We start from the raw sequence: 21,916 nt of genomic DNA, 5'->3' as shown, positions 1-21,916 counted from the left end.
AAGAAGAAGAAAGAAAAGAATGTGGAGAAACTGCCACAGAAGCCTAACCAAGAGAGGGAGGTGTCACTGTCTTTGAGTCTCCAAAGGGCAAAAAGGGGCTTACTTAGTCTGTGGGGTCCCAGCTAAAGCTGGACATTTGAACCCAACATATGACAGCCCCAAATCTGTCTCGACTCCATGGTTTTTACCCTGAGCATGTTTTTTATCAGTTGCCTGGTAAAATTTGTAGTAATAAACTTTGGTAATTTTGTTAACATTGAAAACCACCCTGCCTGAGCCTGGGGAAAATGTAACTTGGTAAAATAATCCATTTAAAATACAACTGACAACAGTGAAATGACCACGGTAAGATGTGTCACTGGTCACAAATTAACCAGAATCCATCAGCAGGTTACAACATAGGCAAAAACCTGATGAGAGAGCAAAGCTTTATGGAAATTTTTTCATGAAAAATAATTTATCTCAATGAAAATAATTGTAGGGAAATAATGGCAAAAGTAGAAAATTATTGATCAAAAAGAAAGAAAACTGATCAAAAAATTAAACTGCTTTAATGGAGTTTGTTCCAGAAAACACTTGCTCAATGAAAGTTTATCAATGTTGTTATAATCCTAATTAAAATGCTATGGTCAGCCAGGCGCAGTGGCTCATGACTGTAATCCCAGCACTTTGAGAGGGCAAGGTGGGCAGTTCATGAGGTCAGGAGTTCAAGACTAGCATGGCCAACATGGTGAAACCCTGTCTCTACGAAAAAACACAAAAATTAGCCAGGCATGATGGTGGGCACCTTTAATCCTAGCTACTTGGGAGGCTGAGGCAGGAGAGTTGCTTGAAACAAGAAGGCCGAGGTTGCAGTGAGCAGAGATCACGCCACTGCTCTCCAGCCTGGGTGAAAGAGCAAGACTCCATCTCCAAAAAAACAAAAAAACAAAACAAAAAATGCTATGGTCTATGTACAGCAGTCCACAATCCTTGGAATCAGAATGGTGGGGTCAAAATATCAGCTGGGTCAACCACTTGGACGCTCTAGTGGTGTCCTGGAGATCTGAGACTCCACTCCGTGGAATACCTGCTTCCCATTCCACCAGGAGCTCCCTGGAGGCTGTGACCCTGCTGATTTCCCATTGTCTAGCACAGAGCTTGGCCATGGTGGGTGCTTGCAAGTGCTTACAGAATAGACAAGTCGTATCGTGAAAGTTTCTGCCCTTTCGGGAGGAACTGAGTCACTACATGGGGTTTGGCACAGAGCAAGTAGCTAAGTATTTGTTGGATGGATGGAGGCATGGATGTTTGTATGCGTAGCTGGTTGAGAGCGTGGATGGGCAGGGGATGGGGAGATAGATGGGTGGTGGACGGATGGGGAAGTGGAAGGATGGATGAGTGCACACATGGATATTCGTATGGGTGGATAGATGGTTGAAGGGGTGGGTGGATGGGGGACAGGTGGATACCTGGGTAGGTGGATGGATGCATGGATCGATGGGTAGATCAATGTATGATTTGATGAGGACAAAAGAGATATGTCCAGGCTTCCAGCCTGACCTTTCTTTGTCACCCATATTCTAGCCTGACCCACTATCTTCCTAACCCTGAAAATGGCCTCCATTTTCTTCACACCTTTGCTGTTTTTCAACTTCTCCCACCCAGAATGGGCTCTCTGCCTTTCCACCTCTACAGAGAGCATGACTCTGGCCTCAGACACACACATTCCCATCCCAGCCCCAACACTTCCCCCATTGGAATCTTCTGAACTCTTTGAAGTGTCCCGAAAGTCCTTCCTGCCCCACAGTCTGCCCTTCACCTGGCTGAGTTTGCGTGGCTTCAGACTGCGTGGAGCCCCCGGCCCTTCCTGGACACCTGGCTCTGGACCTGGCCTATTCTGGCCATGCAGGACCCTGGAGAGAAATCCAAAGGCCTCTGCCTCCCATAGCCTAGGGTTTCTCACCTTCCACGTGTGTTGCCAGCCCTCTGGACTGTGGGGGCCATCATCTTCCCACAACCCCAGTGCCCCCAGCCCAGGCCAGAGGCCCAGCAGCTCCATGCTCATGAAGCAAGTGCAGAGTTGTTTTGGGAGGAGGCCAGGGCAGATGAGGTTAAAGCAGAAAAGGGCTTCAAGAACAGGGAGGTCTGAGAAGCCAAGCACAGAGGCTGGGAGGGTGAGCAGGAACTCGGGGACACAGTGTGCCGGGCTCAAACCCCAGCTCAGACACCAAGCAGCCATGTGCCCTCTCCAAGCACCACTTTCCTCTCTGGCAAAGAGTGACGGTGCCAACCTCTCGGAGGTCTGTTGGGAGAGGAGCCCATGGGCAAATAAGCACAGAGCCTGCTCTATGGAAAATAGTCCGTACATCTTAGTAAACAATAATAATGATAATCATGACTGTTGGATCTGGCAACCAGGAGCTGGTGACCTCAGTGAGAATAGGGGAAGGTACCTGGGACCAGCTCGAAGGGTTTGATGAGCAGGTGGGAGGAGAAGATTCCTACTGCGGACCAGGAGAGGGCCTGGCTCATAGTAGACGTTGGGTAAATGTTAGGTGAGTGGGGGAATCACAAAATCGTCAAATGTATTGAATTCACTAGTGAAGGGCCAGAAAGAAGGGGGAAGAGGATGAACCCAAAAGTTTGTGAAATAATACAGGTAAAGCCCTTTACGTGGTCCCTGGCTCATAGCCCGAAGCCCTTCTGATGGCTGGTTGGCCCAGGATTTTCTGCAGCTCTTCTATCCTGGACTCAAGTCCCAAGTTCAGCCAGAAAAGATTCAGGGGAGGATTGTCAGAGGGATGTGATGCTCCACCTCCTACCTGCACCTGACCCATCACGCCGATGGGGGGAGGGCTCCTGCCTGTCACCAGGGAAGGTCTGGCCCCACAGAAGCCTCCATATTCCCACCACCCATTGGAAGTCAGAGCCCCAAAGGTGGGAAACCAGTTGTCAGCTGCCAAGCCACATGGGCACGGCTGCTCACCCTGTAGTAGTGTGTCTGTGTGATGTGTATCTCTGGGTGTGTCTCCATCCTGGAAGCCCTCACACAGCATCTCCAGCCTGGGCCCCTCCCTGAACTCCAGCCTCACACAAGCAGTTGTCCCTGGACCTATCCACATGACTGCCTAGAAGGCAGCTCAGACCTAACACATCCAGGGCTGCGCTCCCCATTCTTCCCTGCACCTCGCCACAGACGCCATGTCCTCTAATGGCAACTCTGTTATTCCGGATGCTCAGGCCAGGAGATCTTGGACTCATCCCCGATGCCATCCTTTCTTGCACATCCTCTCGGGTCCCTGTCTGCCTTCTCAAGCCTTCCCCTGCCCTCCTGGCTCTGAGCTTACAGCCTCATTGTGCTAACTTCTCAAAGCCACTTCCTGCCCTTCCCTCTAACCCGGTGTCCCCCTACAGCTGCCTAAGGAATGTGGTTAAAATGCCAGTCAGGGCCGGGTGCGGTGCCTCATGCCTATAATCCCAGCAGGAGTTCATAACCAGGAGGTCAGGAGTTCGTGACCAGCCTAGCCAACATGGTGAAACCCCATCTCTACTAAAAATACAAAAATTAGCCAGGCATGGTGGTGTGTGCCTGTAGTCCCAGCTACTTGGGAGGCTGAGGCAGGAGAATTGCCCATACCCAGGAATTAGAGGTTGCACTGAGCCAAGATCGCACCACCGCACTCCAGCCTGTGCGACAGAGCAACCCTCTGTCTCCATAAATAAAATAAAAATTAAAAATTAAATGCCAATCAGATCACAGCGCCCCCACACAAAACCTTCCCAGGGTCCCTGTCTCATGTGATCTGTCCCCTCTGCCCCCATCTCTGCCTGTACCTTGTCCCCTGAGTGCATCTGCTCCAGCCACACCCCAGATACTTGGTCCCCAGGGCCCTTTTTTTTTTTTTCCAGAGATGGGCTTCGGCCATGTTGCCCGGGCTGGTCTCAAACTTCTGGACTCAAGCAATCTACATGCCCCGGCCTCCCAAAGTGCTGGGATTCCAGGAGTCAGCCACAGAGCTTGGCCTCCTTGGGGCCTTTGCACTGGCTGCTCCCTCTGCAGGGAACTCCTTCCCCCAATATTGTAGATACCATCCCCAGGTGAGTGCTGGAATGTGTGCCTCAGTCGGTGCCTCTGACTGCAGCCCCGTCCGTCTTCCCTGTCTCATTCTTCTCTGCCTTGTAGTCACCATTCGTCATACTCTGTATGAAATAGATTTATCTATGTGTTAAAATAGATCAGTGTTACTGTCCTTCCACCGCTGATGAGAATGTCCTCCACTGATGAGAAGGAGCTGGGGGTGGGGGAGTTGGTAAGGGCTGTGCCTCTGCTCACTGCTTTAGCCCCACCTCCAGACAGGGCTGGGCACCGCACAAAGGAGGCAGTAAAGAAATATTTGTAGAGGCCGGGCGCGGTGGCTCATGCCTGTAATCCCAGCACTTTGGGAGGCCGAGGCAGGCGGATCACAAGGTCAAGAGAGGGAGACCATCCTGGCTAACACGGTGAAACCCGTCTCTACTAAAAATATGAAAAATTAGCCGGGTGTAGTAGCACATGCCTGTAAGTCCCAGCTACTCGGGAGGCTGAGGCAGGAGAATCATTTGAACCCAGGAGGCGGAGGTTGCAGTGAGCTGAGATCGTGCCACTCCAGCCTGGGCGACAGAGCAAGATTCCATCTCAAAAAAAAAAAAAAAAAAAGGAAAGAAAAAAAGAAATATTTGTGGAATCGCCGAATGTGCATGTGGGCCTCCCTGGCCAGGCTGGCCCGGGATGGCTCCCCGGGCTCCCGGCTGTGCCCGTCCCTCCCTGTCCCTGGCCCATGACCTCCAGCCCCGGCTGGGGGCTCCCAGCAGCGCCCCTGGCGCGGATCAAAGGGCCGAGGGCCGGCAGCCCCGCACAGCTGCGTCTGCGCCCGGGCCGCAGGAAGCGCCGGGGCAGCCCTCACGGCAGGCCCGGCCCCGGCGCGGCGAGGAGGCCTGGGGAGGCCGGGAGGCCGGGAGGCCGGGAGAGGCCCAGCGAGGCCCGCGGAACACCCGCCTCGCCGCGCATTCCAGCCGCGTGATTGACGCGCGCACCGGGGCTCCCGCCGCCGCCCGGCCCGCCCGCAGCCGCCGCATCAAAGCAGATGTTTGCAGCTGGTTTGAGTTGGATCCTCATCAACAGGCCCTTTTTTGTCTCAAAATAAAAAACAGCTACGGCCCGGAATGATAAGGATGCGGCAGGCACGTGTGAGAGATGTCAGCGAGTCCCGCAGGGAGGAGGCCGGGAGGCTCCCCCTGCAAGTGACAGGCTGACTCTAGCAGCAGCTGCTGCCGCGGCTCCCGGCCCCCAGCCCCCGGCCCCCGAGAGTGTCTAGAGTCCTGTCCCCTAGCTCCTGTGAACGGCAGTTCATCCTTCAACGGGCATCATCAGAGCCGCCCACAGTCATAACATAAGCCACCACACTGAGCTCTTAACTGTCGGAAAGAAAGGCTCTACGGCTGTCCTGGGCACCTCCGACCAGCCTAGGGAGGAGGTGTGGCACAGGGAGGTCAGTACATTTTGATGATTACCCGTAAGGTGGGCATTGGGATCGCCCGCTTTCAAATGGAAAAATCAGTTCAGAGAGTGGAGGTGGCGTGCCTAAGGCCAGGCAGCTAGGAAGTGGCAGAGCTGGGATTCAAACTCACTCCTCTGCCTCCAGAACCAGGTTCTTAAGTATGTGTCATGTCACCTTTTCCAGAAAGTCCCCAGATGGACTCTTGCTGCTTTCTGTGCCTCTCGGCTTGCCCAGCGTGCCCCCAGTACCCCCCCAAGCGTGCCTCCTACGGGATGAGTTTCCGTCCAACTCGTGCACCTAGCATCTTCCATGATCCCAGCCCAGACTCAGCCTCCATGGGCGTTTGCTGGGTAAATGTGAAAGGGTATAGCCAGTGGGGACAGAAGGGCTGCAATTACAGGGGCCAAACCTCGGGGTCCCCGTGGAGGGAAGAAGGTGTTTCCAGCAGTCATTGCGGCAGGGGCTGTGGGGCTTGGGCATGGAGAGGCCCTAAAGGAAACCAGCCCAGAATCTTCCTGGTCCCCAGTGCAGCCTATACCTACAAAGGGACAGACAGGGAGAGCACAGACCCAGCAGTGCAATTAGGGCGCTTCAGACAAAAATGGGAGGTAGCAAAGAGGAAGTTCCAGAGACTTAGATTGGGGAGGAGGAGGGAGCACGCACCTATTGAGATCCCTCCTGGACCAAGCCTTCCCACGCAGGTTAAAATCACCAGATTCCCAGGGAGGGAAAGGTCAAACCCCCATTTTACAGAACAGGAATCTGAGGCTTGGAGAAGGGGTGTGGCTCACTGGAGGCTGTGCAGCTGGCAATGGAGGTGTGGGAGCCACCCCTGAAAATGGAATGGGGGCTGACAGAGCTCTTGAGTGAGCAGGAGAAGGAAGGGACACAGGACAGAGGGTCCCATTGGCCCCCTCCTTGAGTCAGATGTCCAGGCCTGGTCCAATCACTTCAGGTCACAAGAGTCACTTAGTACAAACATGGTACCCCCAGGGTCTTTCCCTGGGTACAGGGGATGAGTGTGCCTTTGGGGTGGAGGACTCCCAGCCCTGCAGGAGGCATGCATGGAGCTCCACAGATACAAAGTTAACAAACTGGACTCCAAGTTGTGTCATTGTGAAGGGGCTGAGGGGGTGGGAGGGCAGGTGCACTTAGCTTGTTACCTGGTGGCAGTCTCAGACCCCTAGGAGTAGAATACTTGATGTTTTCTTGTGCTACCTGGCTACCCATTTCATTTCATTCAAGGTTGTGCATTCATTTGACAAACACACACTAACCACCTCCTCCATGCCAGAGCCTAGGGGGTAAATTAGACTCTAGGTCAGTAGGGGCTGCAGACACACAAATAACTAGAGAATGGCTAGGATTCTGGGCATCAGGGAAGGCTTCACAGAGGAGGTGACACTTGAATTGGGTCTTAAAGGATGGAGAGGAGTTTAGCAAGATGCAAAGGAAGGGGGTAGAGAAGCCAGGCAGGCCTTGGAAGCAGATGGAATTTTAAGCACTAAGGGAGCAAGAAGGGACTTGCTATGTTCAGAGAGTAGTGAGAAGCCTGGCAGCAAAAGCCGGGTGTCACGGGGTAGGCAGGGCCTTGAGCGCCACAGTGAGGTCTTTGGGCTCATCCTGACATTTTTGGATGCTCTTGGACATTCGGAAGTGAAGGGGGTTTGTAATCTGATTTAACTTGATGAGGAGGCAAGACTAAACTTTGGATGTCTGTCCCCTAACCTTCTGCTTTCTCTGTGAAGTGGGAGGTGGCAGTGGCCTGGACAGAGGCTGTGGGGAGGGGCTGGATAGGGTCCCATTGATGGGTGGAAGAGGCCCACTGAGAGTAGGGAGACACTCATGGAATGTGGAGTGTGAATTCTAAGAACACAAGGAAGAGCCACATCAACTGTAAAGGGCAGTAACAGGGTGTGGGAATGGCACTGAGGAGAGGGTAGGAGATCTTGACTCCGCAAGGATGGTAAGCGGAAGTCGGGAAGTCCTGGAGAGTTGGTAACGGTGATCACAATCGCTGTTTATGGAGTCCATCTCATGGGCCCAGCCCTGTAAGGCAGTCTCTGTCATCATCCCCATCGGACAGATGGGGATACAGGCTCAAGAGAAGGGACTTGTGCAAGATTCCAGTGCTAGGAAGTGATAGGGCCGGGATTCCAAGCCTGGCGTCTGCTGTCTGGACCCTAAGATCTGTGCATGAAGACCTGCTTGGAGAAGCTGGAGTGCTCCCAGGATGCTAGGAAGCCAGTGTTATTGGAGGTAAAAGAATCAGCCATACTCTGTGTGTCTCTGCAGTTGTCAATGAATAAACCATATTCTGTGTCTCTTAAGAAATTAATCAGAGTTGTAATCCATGTTCAAATGCTCCTGAAAAAATTGGCTTTCAGGAGTTTTGTTTATTAGCCTTATGAGTTTAATAAATTGAACGTTAAACAAATAAACCCATAAAAACTCAGAGGATATGGCGATATCTTCTCACACCCTGGGACTCTTCATAGGAAGGACATCCCTGAAAATGGAATTTCTTACTCCATAATCTCAGATGATCCCACAGGGGGAGGAAAGTGTTTGCCAGTGGGGGAGATGCAAATGTCCAGCCCCACCTTCTGGGGGCCGGACTTACGCTGAGTAATAAGAACTTGGGGTGAATCAGCCCCCAAGTCTCAGGAACAGACAGACATGGGCATGGTACCCGGGGCCCAGGGCAAGGGTGGCTTATGGGCAAAGGCACGCTGAGATGTACAGAGCAGGGAGAGAGTATCTGGTGATGCTGCTGTGTGACCTTGAAAGAGTGACCTGGCCTGTGCACCTTACTGTGCTCATCTGTAAAATGGGAATCATGGAAACAGCGTCTTCATTTTGGGATTTTATGAGGATTGAATGAAGTGACGCAGGCAGCTGATAACTGAGCATTATTAGTGCCCAATAATGTTCTGAGACTCATAATGGAGCCAGGAGTGCCCTGTCCAGATGAGACCAGACAAGCTCGAAGGGCTGGCCAGAGCCCAGGGTGGTGGTGAGAAGGAGGCACAGTGGGGCCCTGTAAACCCAGTCAGTGTTAGGGTGAGAGGCTGCAGGCTGCCCCCAGGAATCGTGGAGACCCTAGCAAGGGTGAGTACACACCGAACCAAAGAAAGGCAGAGAAGGGCAGACTTCTGTGGAGGACCTCCGTCATGCCAGCATGGTGCCAAGGACTTTAAAGGAGTCCAGCCCCTGCCAACAACGCTGTGGTTGGGGATGATCATTCCCATTCTTTTTATTTTCTATTTTTTTGAGATGGAGTGTCGCTCTGTCACCCAGGCTGGAGTGCAGTGACGCAGTCTCGGCTCACCACAACCTCCGCCTCCTGGGTTCAAGAGATTCTCCTGCCTCAGCCTCCCAAGTAACTAGGACTATAGGTGTGTGCCACCACACCCAGCTAATTTTTTGTATTTTTAGTAGAGACAGCGTTTCACCATGTTGGCTGGGCTGATCTTGAACTCCTGACCTCAAGCGATCTGCCTGCCTCGGCCTCCCAAAGTGCTAGGATTACAGACATAAGCCACTGAGCCTGGCCTGATCATTCCCATTTTATAGATGAAGAATTTGAGGCTCAGAGAGGTCAAATGCCTTGCCTAAAGCCACACAGCAAGAAAGTTATGGAGGTTGTGCCTGCCACACCCGTTGCTTTACACTGACAGCTCACAACATCTTCATGCTGAGATGCAGGCAGTGTCATTCCGCCCATTGTACAGATACATGAGCTGAGGCTCGAGAAGACAAAATTACTTTCGCGGTTACCAGCTAGCAATTGGTGGGACAAGGCATGGAACTGAAGTCCATGTGATTCCAATGCCACCTGTCTGTGGCTGGGCCTGCTTTTGGGACTGGCTCCACAGTCCTCCATGGTAGGAGGCACGAAGAGAGGGGGAATGGAGGCTCACAGAGAAGAGGGGACCCCGCTGGTATCCCCAACCCCTCCCACACACGCCATTAGTCGCTCTCACCCCAGCACAGTAGACAAAGGCAGCCGGTAATTGGGAGTGAGTATTTCATGCATCCCCCCCGATGTTTTATTGGGTGGAAAGATGCTTGGAGACCAAACGGATGGCGCATTCTGTTTATAAAGTACGTGCAGTTTGTTTTATTTCCCGAGTTTTTGCAATCTAGATAACAGATGATGCCCTGAGTGGCTGGCGCTGCCTCCATAATGGTGGCACCGAGCCTTTGGAGAAGTATTAATAATAGATTGTGTTGATGAGTTTGGAGAAAGTAGCAATCGACCCCCTGCTGCCAAGGCATTAGCGAGGCTATTCTGCACACAGCCAGCACCATGGCTTTGACTGCAAATGCAGGTCACCCGCCCTGCTGCCCTCTCCCCAGCCTAAGGGCTTCTCTCTGGGAGCCACCCGAGGTGTGCCGACCCTGGCCTGGGACCCTGAGACCCTGGCCCTGCCATGCTAGCAATGACGTGGCCAGTGTCTGTTCACTGGGAGGCCACAGATGTCAGGCTGCAGACCTTAGTGGGGCCACTAGGTAAGGTAAAGCATGGGGAGGGGACAGAGGAGCACTGGGGGTTGGGAGAGGAGTGCCCTCCATGTCAGAGCGGCAGGTTCTGCAAACCCAGGCTCATTCCTCAGCCCCTCAGTAGAGCTGGACAGAAAGCCGGATTCCCAGGGCCTCTGCCTAAAGCAGTCACTGACAGTTGTGTAGATTGTGCCCTGAACAAGGTGATTCAGTCAGAGGGCCAAATTAGAGCCAAAATCCAGCCCACATCCCCCTTGCAGAGCCATGCCCTGCGGGCTGGTGGGGTCCAGCATGTCCACCGCAGAGCCTGGCCTCAGCCTCGGCTCACCCCAGGCATTTACTCACCTGCTCCTCGAACACTCGCTGAGGGCCCCTTGAGGATCGAATGGGGCTAGGTCCTGTCTCGTGGAACCCTGGTAGAGTTGGTAGAGTAGGGCACTGACAGGGACATGCATGTCACTCCACTGTGATACCCACACACCGAGTTACATGCTCAGCATCCTCGAATCCTGACAACAGCCTTCAGGAAGGGCTTGACATCTCCATTTTACAGGAGTAAACTGAGGCTGGGGGAAGCTCAGGGGAGCATAGAGGAGGCCACCTCCCCCAGACTGGGCATCAGAGAAGGCTTTCCAGAGGAAGTGGCATTGGAGTTGGGCATTGCAGGATGAGTAGGAGCCTGTTGGGTAGAATAGAGGTGGGTGGCAGGGGTCGATGGGTGTGCCCCCAGCTGAGTGCCCTGGCCAGTTCTCGGGCAGCAGGTAGAGCTCAAAGCGGCCCTGCCCACTTCACCCCACCAGCTCGCCATGGGTGGTTCAGACGGTAGCCCCGAGAAGGGAGGCACGCAGTGCCTCCCATTTATGGCCATTTCTGTTCCAGAACCGATTAGTAGAGAATTGCAGCTGTAATCTGTGCCCGTGATGGCGGGTCATAAAGAGGGATGGGATGTGCACAGCACTCCCAAGGTGGCGCCCGCAGACATGGCCCGGGGATGCCGGGAATGAAAAATGGTTTTAATTCCCTCCCAGCAGCAATAATTTGATTCTTCATAAATTTTTCCATCAAAGTGTTGTTGAGCTGAGTTCCCACAGAGCAGGACACATGACAGGGTGGAGGAGTGTCAGGAGGAGCGGTCAGCAGACACAGCGGAGGAGGGTGTGCTGCCCAGCCCCTCGTGCTAGTGCTGGCCAGGGCTCGGAGACCCCCGCCCTCATTTGTCTGCGGAGATGATGGGAGACGGAACCACTTTGTCACACGGGAATTGGATTAGGCTCACTCAGCCTGGGAGTTGGCTCTAGCATTTGCTACCCATGCAACCCAGAGCAAGTGACTGCCTCTTAGCACCTCAATTTCCTCATCTCTAAAATGGGGTTAATGTTCATTCTCTTCTTGTAGGGTTGTTGCAAGGATTAAATGCATCTCTGCACATAAGATGCTTAGAGCAGGGCTGGCAATCTGTACATGCTCAGTAAGTATCTGTTCAGGATGAAGATGCGTAAGCTGAGACAGAGGGATAGGAAGACGTTAGCCAAGCCAAAGGATGGAGAAAGAATGTGTTGAAAGGCTGCCATGACGGTGCTTTGGGGAAACTTCAGGCTGTTCTTTGGGGCTGCAGCCTGGGGAAGCAGAGGGTAAAGAGGGGAGAGGCAGGATCATGAAAGGCCTTGAGTGCCAGCCTCAGGAGCTCAGATGTTCTCCTAAGGCCCATGGAAGGCATGGAAGAGTCTGGAGCAGGGAAGCAGCTTGATCCGATTTGTATTTTAGAAAGATCCCCCTGGCTCCTGTGTGTGGGATGTCTCCTGTGTGTGTAATGGCTCCTGTGTGGGCTGGGGTTTGAAGGATTGAAGGGGCTGGGAGCCCAGGGAAGGGACCAGGCAGCTGCTTGGGCAGGAGAGGAGGGGCCCAGGCTGGGCAGTGGGTTAGACGGGGCTGGGAGTTGCTTGGATGTGTTGGGAGAATCAGAGGAGAGGCAGACGGGGGATTTGAGGAGGAAGGGATCCTCTTCAGACGGGGGCTGACCTGGCCCCCAGGGAAAGTTTGGGTGGACCCTGCACACTGCCCTCTAGTGGCCACCATGTCTCTGAGCTGGAAGGGCCCTGAGGGGCCTCACCTGGGACAGGTGACTCTAGGCAGTTTGCCAGCACCCATCCCAGGGCCACTGGGGGCCTGTAGGCAGAAGAATAGGGCTGCAGGGCCCTCCTACTGTCTTGCCCAGTGCCCAAGGGGGGCCTCTCCCTCTTGCCACCCTGACCCTCAGGTCCAGGTGGGAGGGAGAGGCCCTCGGCAGGAGTGGCTTCTGGGACGTACTTCTGAGCGCAGCCCATGCACCCACATTATGCATCTGCAGGCTCTTCGCGGCCAAGTGCAGCGGCTGCATGGAGAAGATCGCCCCCACCGAGTTCGTGATGCGGGCGCTGGAGTGCGTGTACCACCTGGGCTGCTTCTGCTGCTGCGTGTGTGAGCGGCAGCTACGCAAGGGCGACGAGTTTGTGCTCAAGGAGGGCCAGCTGCTGTGCAAGGGTGACTACGAGAAGGAGAAGGACCTGCTCAGCTCCGTGAGCCCCGACGAGTCCGACTCTGGTGAGGCCTGGCCTGAGCTGGGGGAAGGCCTCAGGGATGGGGCTTGCTGGGGTGTCCTGGGGGGGTGTCCTGGCTGGAGAAGCCACCTCCTGCTTCCAGGACCTGAGCTGGACACAGATGGCGCGTGCACGTCCCAATGCACACGCACACTGACGTGTACACTTGCGTGCACATGACACGAACGTTCATCTCCCCAGGCTCACAAAATGTGCTCTGCTGACTACCTGAGAGCTACCCATCCATACGTATAAACACGTGTGTGATCACATGTACACACAAGCACATAAAATGCACACAGGAGTATCCCTACCCTGAGCATATACACATGTACATAAATGTGGAGATATATGTTCACATACCTGGGAATGCAAAAACCACACTTAAGCGTACACACACATATGCACGTGATACAGCACATGTGTGCCCTAAACACCAATCCACATGGCTGCACATGCATGTTTGTACACATGCTCACATGTACTGTGGATTGCGTATGTGTATACACACACAGCTCTCGTTCTCTGGCCCATCCCCCTTGCGCTCTCTTCCGTGATGCCCCCCACACACACAGCACAGCTCCACAGGGGTCCTCACCAGCACCTGGTCCACAGGCTGGGGACACCTGAGAGGCAGGGACCTGGTATGCTCTCCCCTCCTTGGCCCCCTGAAACCTTCATCCGGGGAAGCAAAGAGCCCCGAGCCATCCTGTTTCCCAGCTGAGGGGTAGGGGCTGGGCCCTTTGTGCTTGAGGGAAAGACCCCATTTCCCAGGGTGAAGGACCCTCCCTACTCTGCTCTAGCCTCCAAACGGATGAGGCCAGTTTGGAACCCTCCTGGCAGACAGGGCAAGCCCAGCCAGGAATGAGCCTTAAGGAGGGAAAGACCAGGAAGTAGCTTCAGCCCTTGTTCGTGGGAACGGTGGGGAAGGACTGGAGCAGGCAGCGTGGAGAGGTGTCCCGGTCCACCAGGCCCGGTGGTAACCTGCAGCCCTGTGGCAACAGGATCTGCCATATGGGAAGGGCTTGCCATGGCCAGCAGTGAGCTCGCCACCATCTGTCCCTACCCCTCCCTAGGCAGGGCACTGCTGCAGCCGGCCCCATGGCTGTCCAGACTCCTGAGGAAGAGCAGAGGCTGGCCAGGCGCCAATGATCCCCTCACGCCAGGCCCAGCAGAGGGGGTCTCAGTGGGTGGAGATCGCCCCCCACACTCTGAGGAAGACAGGATGGAAGAAGGGAGACCAGCCCAGGGGGCAGCAGGAGGCCCAGCGGTGGCTGGGGAGAAATGGCCCAGTGGATGGTTTGGCCATCCATCTGGGGCTGGCATTTCTGAGACCCAAACCGGGGGCGTGGAAGTTCTGTGTGTGTGTGGTGGGTGTGGCTGTAGTGCTGGGTGAATGCACACACTGTATGTCTGTTCACATGCATGCATGCCTGTCCGTTACTGCCCATGAGCATGGGCCCGTGTGTGTGAATACACCTGTGAGCCGCTTGTACCAAGTGTGTGCGTCTTATGAGTGTGTGCGTATGCGACGCTCATGAGCACTCTTGCTTGAATATCTGCGGTGCGTGTCTTTGCTCGCACACTTCTGCGTATGTCCACACACAGAGCCATGTGCACGACCATGTGTGTATGCCTGTGTGCCTGTTCCCCGCGTGGGCCTGGCTTCCTGAGTGTGTACACACCCATGCTGTGGTTGTCCAAGGCCCACCTGTGTGAGTTCCTGTGCAGGTGTGGCTGCAGCCCAGGATGAGGAAGTAACAGGTGTGTGCCGGGGAAGGGACTCGCAGGGTACAGCGGGCAGGAGACGAAGGACCAGGTGAGGCAGGACCTGAGGGCCAAGGGAGCGAAGTAGGCCTTATCCTGCGGGAACTGGGGAGCCACAGCAGGTGACAGCAGAGGGGTGCAGTCTCATGTCGGGCAGCAGGTTGCCGAAGGGGACAACCTTGGGCTGTCCCTGGCCCTTCCTGACAGGCCGGGTTGTGTCCCCCACAGTGAAGAGCGAGGACGAAGATGGGGACATGAAGCCGGCCAAGGGGCAGGGCAGCCAGAGCAAGGGCAGCGGGGATGACGGGAAGGACCCAAGGAGGCCCAAGCGACCCCGGACCATCCTCACCACGCAGCAGCGAAGAGCCTTCAAGGCCTCCTTCGAGGTCTCATCCAAGCCCTGCCGAAAGGTGAGGGGCGGCTGGGGGGCGGGACTGAGGGCTGCCTTTCTGGATACCACCCCCTGCTCCTGCTGGGGATAGGGACATCCCTCCATCCCTCCCCAACATCCCATCATCCCCTTAAACCCACCACCTCCTGGCTGCTGCCCCTGGAGGGCCTGACCTGTCCCCCTCTCTCTGGGCCAGGTCCGAGAGACACTGGCAGCTGAGACGGGCCTCAGTGTGCGTGTGGTCCAGGTCTGGTTTCAGAACCAAAGAGCAAAGGTAAGAGGCCACCCCCACCCCTGCAGGCCCCGGGTAGGGTGGGAGTAGAGGGGACAGCCAGAAGACAGGGGTCCAGAGGGGGTGGGGCTGGCCATGCCTGGGGGGAGGGGCGGCACTGGCCTGAACCAGCTCTCCCTGCAGATGAAGAAGCTGGCTCGGCGGCACCAGCAGCAGCAGGAGCAGCAGAACTCCCAGCGGCTGGGCCAGGGTGAGCTGGGGCCGGGGCTGCGCCTGTCCCAGGGCTAGGGACCAAGGGACCCAGGATGTTTCCTTTAACAAAAATTCCGAAAAGCCTTCTACCAAGGCCATCAGAGCCCAGGGAGCTTCTGTCTTAAAACCACGGAGACATAGAGAAATAGAGAAGCCGTGGGGACTAGGGGACCCAGGGAGGAGAGACAGAGTGGCAGCTAGACGCGGGGCTCAGCCTTCAGCACGCACCATCTTACGCCATCCTCACAGATCACTGCAAGGGAGGGTATTGCCATGTCCCATTTCACAGATGAGGAAACCGAGGGACTGCCTGGGATCCCTCAGCCAGCCAGGTGCAAAGCTGGACCTCAGCCCCAAGCCTGGTGCTCAGAGCCTGTGCCTTTAACAGGAGGACACTACCCCACTGCTGGAATTCTGCAGGCAAAGCTTGTCCGGGCACGAGGGTCCTGCTGAGGCATGAGGGACTGGTTTTAGGGACATGAGTCAGGCCCCTCATCACTGGGCTTCACCAAAACTGCTGTTTCTACATCAGAATCTCCAGCCAGGCTGGTTACTGGGCCCCATGCGACTTTGAGCCTTCAGGGCCATGAAGGGAGGAGCAGGGAGCTCCCTGGGACTGCAGAAGTGGGTGGGGGCAGAGCTGCCTGCTCCCCCATGAGAGAGGGAGGCTTCTGGCCAGGTGCCAGGGCACTGGGGGCCACGCCAGTGTCCTAGGCTGGACTCAGCTTCTAAGGACACAGCCTCAGAGCCTGCTTCTTCCTTGCTCCCCCTCTGCCCTTTCCAAGGCTGCACTCATGGCCTCTGGTCTCCCAGCCAGGTCCTGGGCTGTGTCTCACCCCTGTGTTCCCAGCTACTTCCTGGACACAGCCTCCCCGAGAAGGTCCCACAGTCCCCCCAGCTCATCCCAGCCCATGCCACACCCTCCCTCCTGCCCACACGCACATGGCATGCCTTCCTCCTCGCCACCCTGACTCTGCACATGCCACCACCGTCCACTCTGTCTGTGCCAGGAACCAGTTGTCACCTCTGACACTTCTTGTCCCACGCTGTGATCCGCTGAGGTGCCAAGTTGGGGAGTGAAGTCTATATCCCTCCCACCCTCCCAGGAGCTCTCTCCCACGCGACCTTGACAGAGACCCTGCCCTTCCTCTGGCTTCCTCACCCACTGGCCCCAGCCCTGGTCTCTCCCTCCAGCCTTTCTGGCCCTCACCTGCCAAGACCCTCCTGTGGCTCCCAACAGCCTCAGGGGCTCCCACCAGGGCTCCCCATGACCTGCGGTCCCTCTCAGCTGGTCTCCCCACACACCAACCTCTCTCCCTGGCTCTCAGCCTGCGTGCTGCACCCTTACCCACCGCTGGTCTGTCTCCTCTGGGCCTTTGCTGCCCCTCAGCCTGGTTTGCCTCCCCTGCTCTGGCCTGTCGAGCCCCTGATAGTTCTTTAAGTCACACCAAGGTGGAGGCCCTTTCCTCCAGGAAGCCTTCCCGGGGCCTCTTTGGCTTGGGTCTGGGACCTTGGCACTCCTAGAGGCAGGGCAGAGTCGCTATTGCCTATGTGGGGTGTGCCTCCCCCTGCTCCCTGGATCCCCTGGGTAGGTGGGGTGATGGGAGGAAAGAAGATAGGGAGGACTCTGACTTTTAGTAAACCGAGTCTGCAGGAGGAGCTGGAGCGTGCACCTGGGGAAGGGGCTGGGGAGTCAGTGTCTGGACAGCTTCAGCTAGAGAGGGGTGCCTGGGAGTCCCAAGGAAGCCAGAAGGGGAGGCTGCTGGGGAAGCCAGGCCGTGGGGTGCAGCTGGGAGGGCGTGGGCCAGGCCAGTGGGTAAAGGCTCACTTTGTCCCCAGAGGTCCTGTCCAGCCGCATGGAGGGCATGATGGCCTCCTACACGCCGCTGGCCCCGCCACAGCAACAGATCGTGGCCATGGAGCAGAGCCCCTACGGCAGCAGCGACCCCTTCCAGCAGGGCCTCACGCCGCCCCAAATGCCAGGTGACCACATGAACCCCTATGGTAAGCCGCCCTACCCCTGCCCCCCGTCCCAGCACAACCCCTGTCCCCTGCCAGGCCAGGCAGGCCTGGGGCCATGACAGCCACCTGCTGCCCCCGGGCTCAGGCAGCGTGGCCAGCACAGCCCTCCTGCCTCCTGCTGACAGGAAGGGCCTCAGCCCCTCTTGGGTGGCACTGGCCAGCAGACCATCCCGCCACTCCCTGGCCTCCCGTCACACAGCCTACAGGACTAACAGGGCGCCCAGGAGTCCCAGCCTGCGCGCTGGTCCTGACACCCCTTCTGCCCCCCCAGGGAATGACTCCATCTTCCACGACATCGACAGCGATACCTCCTTAACCAGCCTCAGTGACTGCTTCCTCGGCTCCTCAGACGTCGGCTCCCTGCAGGCCCGTGTGGGGAACCCCATCGACCGGCTCTACTCCATGCAGAGTTCCTACTTTGCCTCCTGAGAGCCAGCCGGGTGCACGGACGCTTGGGCAGGGGCCTGGGGGGGACCGCCAGCCTCCTCAGCCAGCCTGGCCATCCCGCCCTGCTCTCTGCACAGATTACAGACAGCCATACGGTGCCCTCCCCTCGGCTGGCCGGGCCTGGCCACTGTGCCCATGGGGTACAGCCAGACCGGTAGATGGGCACAGCCTGGGCAGGGGCTGTGTCCTGCCCACAGAGACCTTGTCATTCCCAGGGACCCAGAGCTCTCGGACGGCCACCCGCCTCCCAGCCCCACCTCGGCCTCCATCGCCTCCTCCCCATCTCTTTTTTGGGAAGCTTAAATTCTCTCTATTTTTTTAAATGTCCTCTCTGTGTCCATGGCCCTCCATGCAAGCCCCCAAGACCATGGTGTCATGAGGCGGTGACCTGAGAAGCGTGTGCACCTGTGCCCCAGCAGGGAAGGGATGGCCTCTGGGGGCAGGCCCACTGCCTGGAACAGGCTGGAGCAGCAATGAGGAAGGCCCGAGGGGGAGGCACGGTCAGGAGGTGGGCTCACGGCCTGAGCCTGGCCAGGCGCGAAGGGACAGAGAGGCACATGCAGATGCGTGCACACTCGCAGGCAGACCCACGCGAACATGCACACAGCTTTGTGGGGACACCGAAAGGGACGGGGTGCTCAGTGGGTCTGCCCTGGCCTGTCAGGGGAAAGGAGGCCAGATAGGGATAGGGAACCCCCACTTCTTAGAGTGATTGGAGAGGGAGGTGAGCTTGAAGCATGTGGACCCAGCTGTATCCCAGCCTGGGCCCAGACGGGGGCTTCCTGAGCAGGGAGCGCAGCCCCAGGCCCCACCAACTCTGGAGGCAAATGGAGCCCCTAGAACCAGGTAGCATCAGGCCAGATGGCAGAAACTCCGTGTGGTCAGGGACCTCAAAAGCACCTGCTGGGCACCCCATCTGCAATGTGGTCCTCTCCCCAGCCCCTCTGCCTCCCCTCACATACCTCCAGCGACAAGGAGCTCACTACATCCGTGAGCCAAGGCAACTGTGCCTTCCTGCTTCCCAGAGCCAGGCTTCTCCAACTCTTCCTCTCAACACTGTCCCCCTAGCGGGCCTCCAGCCGTCCCTGCGGGGCAGGTATCACTTCACCTTCCCGCTGCTGTCAGCCGGCCAGAAGAGAGCAGGTACATCCCTCTCCGGCTGTGGCCCCCTGCCTCTGTTGCCACATGACCTTGGAAAGTCACCCTGCCCTGCTGTAACTAAATCCCGGACCATACGCAGGTGACAGCTAAGCCACATCTCTTCCCTGTGTGTACACAGGATGATGGGGGCACTTACTGTGTAGACCGAGTGAGGGACCGTGCCCTCTTTTCTGTTCCATTCCCTCCTACTCGATTCCTTCCCGCCTGTGGAATTTCTCTGCACCCTGATTCTGTGACCGCGCTGCTTTGCTCTCTCCCAGCACACATGCGCAGTGAGGAGCTGGCCCTGGGTGTCTCACCCAAGGTGTGTGGACCAGGGTGGCCTCTCCGTGTTTGACATTGGCCCATTAATCCATCCTCATTGGGGGACACATGCCAATTGCATTTCCTGCCCCCTTCCCCTAGGGAGATTGCAGATCCTGTCGGGCGCCCTGCTGGAAGCCAGGTACTCTCGATCCGGCCCAGCCCCGGTCTGCTCAACTCTAACCCCATCAGAGCAAGGAGGCTGGGCTGCTGGGGCCTGACCGGTGAGCCCGCCCTGGCCCCTGCTGGTCACTGTGTCCTTGCTCAGGTGCTCACAACCCTGCCTTTAACTCTGAAGTCAAGCCCTAAGCCACCGCCCCAAGGTCTGCCTGGTCCAAACTTTGAGCAAGTAAGGATGATGAGTGTCCCTTTCCACCTTTGGGCCTCTGCCTGGATCTCTGGACTTCTCTGAGTTCAACCTGTCCTGTGGTTTTGCCCCCCTGTTTGCTGAGGAACTCATTCCCCCCATTGCATCCTGGGCCACCCTCCTCGCCTGACATGCAGCCCCGTGTCAACCATCGGGCCCCAGCAGCCAGATGGCCCTGCTGAAGCTCTTCCAAACAGAGCTTCTCCAAGGACTTCAGTTGATGTCCTGGTCCTTCGGCCACCTCAGCCCACCAGGGACTGTGCCACCATGAGCCCCTTGGGCAGCAGCTGTACTGGCTTCTGGAGACACACCCCTCTTTCTCCTTTTGCACATGCGCCATTGGAATCATGCCAGGGACACTTTGGGCAGATTCAGGGCAGATACCTGACCTCCCACGAGACCCGGCCCTTCTCTCCCAGACCCAATATGCTGGAAGCGACATCAGAAACGGTCATCTCACCCCCCCACCCCTTATTTTATAGGTGGATACCCTGAGGCAAGAGAGGGGAAGAGACCTGTCCGAGGTCCAGGTTAGTGACAGCTGAGCTGAGAACAGGGACATCATGCCAGCCCCATTGTGCCCTGTGGTTTGTGAATGACCTTCAGGTCAGGGGGTCACAACTTGTTCTTTGTAAACTTGCCAGCCCCTGGGGTCACCTCTTCCCATTCTGGGCCCTCACAAGGCCCTGAATCTAGCCAGGGCCCCATGCTGGGAGTTGGTCTCGGGACAGCACGCTTGTTAAAGCCAGAAGGGACCTCAGAGAGCCCCTCATGCCGGAGGCACCCTGTCAGCCATGGCTAGGGGCCCTTTGCTCTATGCTGTGCCTTGCTGCTCACAGGCTCTTAGACACGAGCACCCACTCCACCCAGCCCTGGACTGCGCGTGGCACACAGATGAACAAGAATGCAGGGCCTTCCCTCGAGGGCTTCTCCCCTAGAAGGAAAGCCCAGCCAGAGAGTCTAGACATGGCAGGGACCCATTTCTCGGATGAGCCTGAGGCTCAAAGAAAGGAGGCGATGTGTTCAGGGCCAGCCAGCAGAGGTCTGCAGGGCCGGGCAGGCCTCTCACCTCATGGGGGTAGGTGCAGCCTTCACTGGGAGCTGGGCAGGGAGTAGCCAGGACCACCCCTCACCCCTGCCATGACATGGGACCTTCATCACTAAGGGGGCTGGGGTGGGAAGAGGGAGATAACTGTGTGGTCTCCGGAGCAAAACACAGAATGAGAGGGGGACAGGAGGGGTCTTGACGAAAAGCCAAGTTCCACCTCCCTGCTGGAGAGGTTGAGGCTTAGAGGAAAGAATCACCCCAGGTAACAGGGCAGAGGAGGACACGAAGCCCGGCTCACAGCCCCAGCCAGAGCCTCATCTGCCTGCTCCATGAAGCCTCCCAGCCACTCTGCTATCCCGGGAAACACAGGGAGGCTACACAGAGACACTCCTCACAAGGGCCAGACCAAGGTGCCAGCATAGCCTGGAAAGAGCCGGGAGAGGGGGTTGGTGCACGCCGCTGGGCATCTTAGGAGGCTTCCTGAGGGTGGGTGAAGGTGGGAAGGCCCTGGCGCCGCATCAGATGAGCAGGGCCCGGCAGGGCCAAGCTCCCAGCATGGGTTTGGGGACAGCCTCTTCTCCTCTGGGAAGCCCTCCAGCCTCCTAGCAAGCAGCTGCCTCCCCCAGCCCCACTCTTTTCATGTCACACGCAGGGAGCCTAAGGAAGGAGGACTGCCTGATGCCTGCCTGGCTCCATCCTTGAGCCCTGGGCACCACCTAGGGTGAGGGAGAGCCTGCAGCTCTGGGGCTAAATCTGCCCTGTGGGGAAAGGGCCCCACGCTCGCACGCACGCACTCGCACACACACACTCACACCGGGACGCACGTGGAGGCTCATGGACCCACACTCGCAGGCACACGGGGCCTGGGGGCCCAGGGGAGCAGGAAAGACGACCCCTCCAACATTTGGCCCTTGGAAGGCGCCGTTGCCAATGAGCCTCTTTGCTGGTTTCCCCCACCCCCCCAGGGGTCCCAAGGGAGCCCAGTCCAGCCGAGTGTGAGGACGGGCCACCGGCCATGCCTGTTTTCCTTGTACAGACAGACTCTCACTGCCCACCCGCCATCCCCAGACACATTTTATTTAATAACTTGTCATTGTTAAATTATTTATTAGCGTTTACTACACCACCACCCGCCCTGCCCTCCACTGTCACCTCCACCTCTTCCTACAACAGCAGAAAATGGAAACGACAAAAAAAGACGAGACATCAGTATATTTGTAAATAAACCGACCTGTACACGCCTGTGGTGCTGCTTCTTTGGGGGCAGGGCCTGGATGGAGGAAGGGGCTTCCTGGGCCTGGGCTGCTTCCACATGTGACATTAGC

At 56.9% G+C, this 21,916-nt stretch overlaps 1 protein-coding gene across 4 annotated transcripts in view; it reads left to right on the top strand.

Annotated features, from left to right (window-relative positions):
• Window positions 1-18,886, top strand: part of LMX1B (LIM homeobox transcription factor 1 beta) — an 82,098-nt gene extending 63,212 nt beyond the window's left edge. Inside the window, exons 3-8 of one of the 4 annotated variants that reach the window (XM_017549129.2) lie at window positions 12,373-12,605; window positions 14,597-14,778; window positions 14,956-15,033; window positions 15,175-15,241; window positions 17,083-17,226; window positions 17,537-18,886. In XM_017549129.2, coding sequence (XP_017404618.1) covers window positions 12,373-12,605; window positions 14,597-14,778; window positions 14,956-15,033; window positions 15,175-15,241; window positions 17,083-17,226; window positions 17,537-17,694 — 862 coding nt within the window. In that variant the 3' untranslated portion in view covers window positions 17,695-18,886. Of the gene's footprint in view, window positions 1-12,372; window positions 12,606-14,575; window positions 14,779-14,955; window positions 15,034-15,174; window positions 15,242-17,082; window positions 17,248-17,536 lie in introns of all 4 variants that reach the window. The other 3 variants (XM_037745929.1, XM_037745930.1, XM_037745928.1) reach the window with 3 other exon arrangements.
• Window positions 18,887-21,916: the final 3,030 nt, after the last annotated feature.

The sequence above is a fragment of the Cebus imitator genome, unplaced genomic scaffold, assembly GCF_001604975.1.
Source record: "Cebus imitator isolate Cc_AM_T3 unplaced genomic scaffold, Cebus_imitator-1.0 Scaffold216, whole genome shotgun sequence".
NCBI classification, from domain to species: Eukaryota; Metazoa; Chordata; class Mammalia; order Primates; family Cebidae; genus Cebus; species Cebus imitator.
This window is presented reverse-complemented; position numbering and strand designations above follow the sequence as displayed.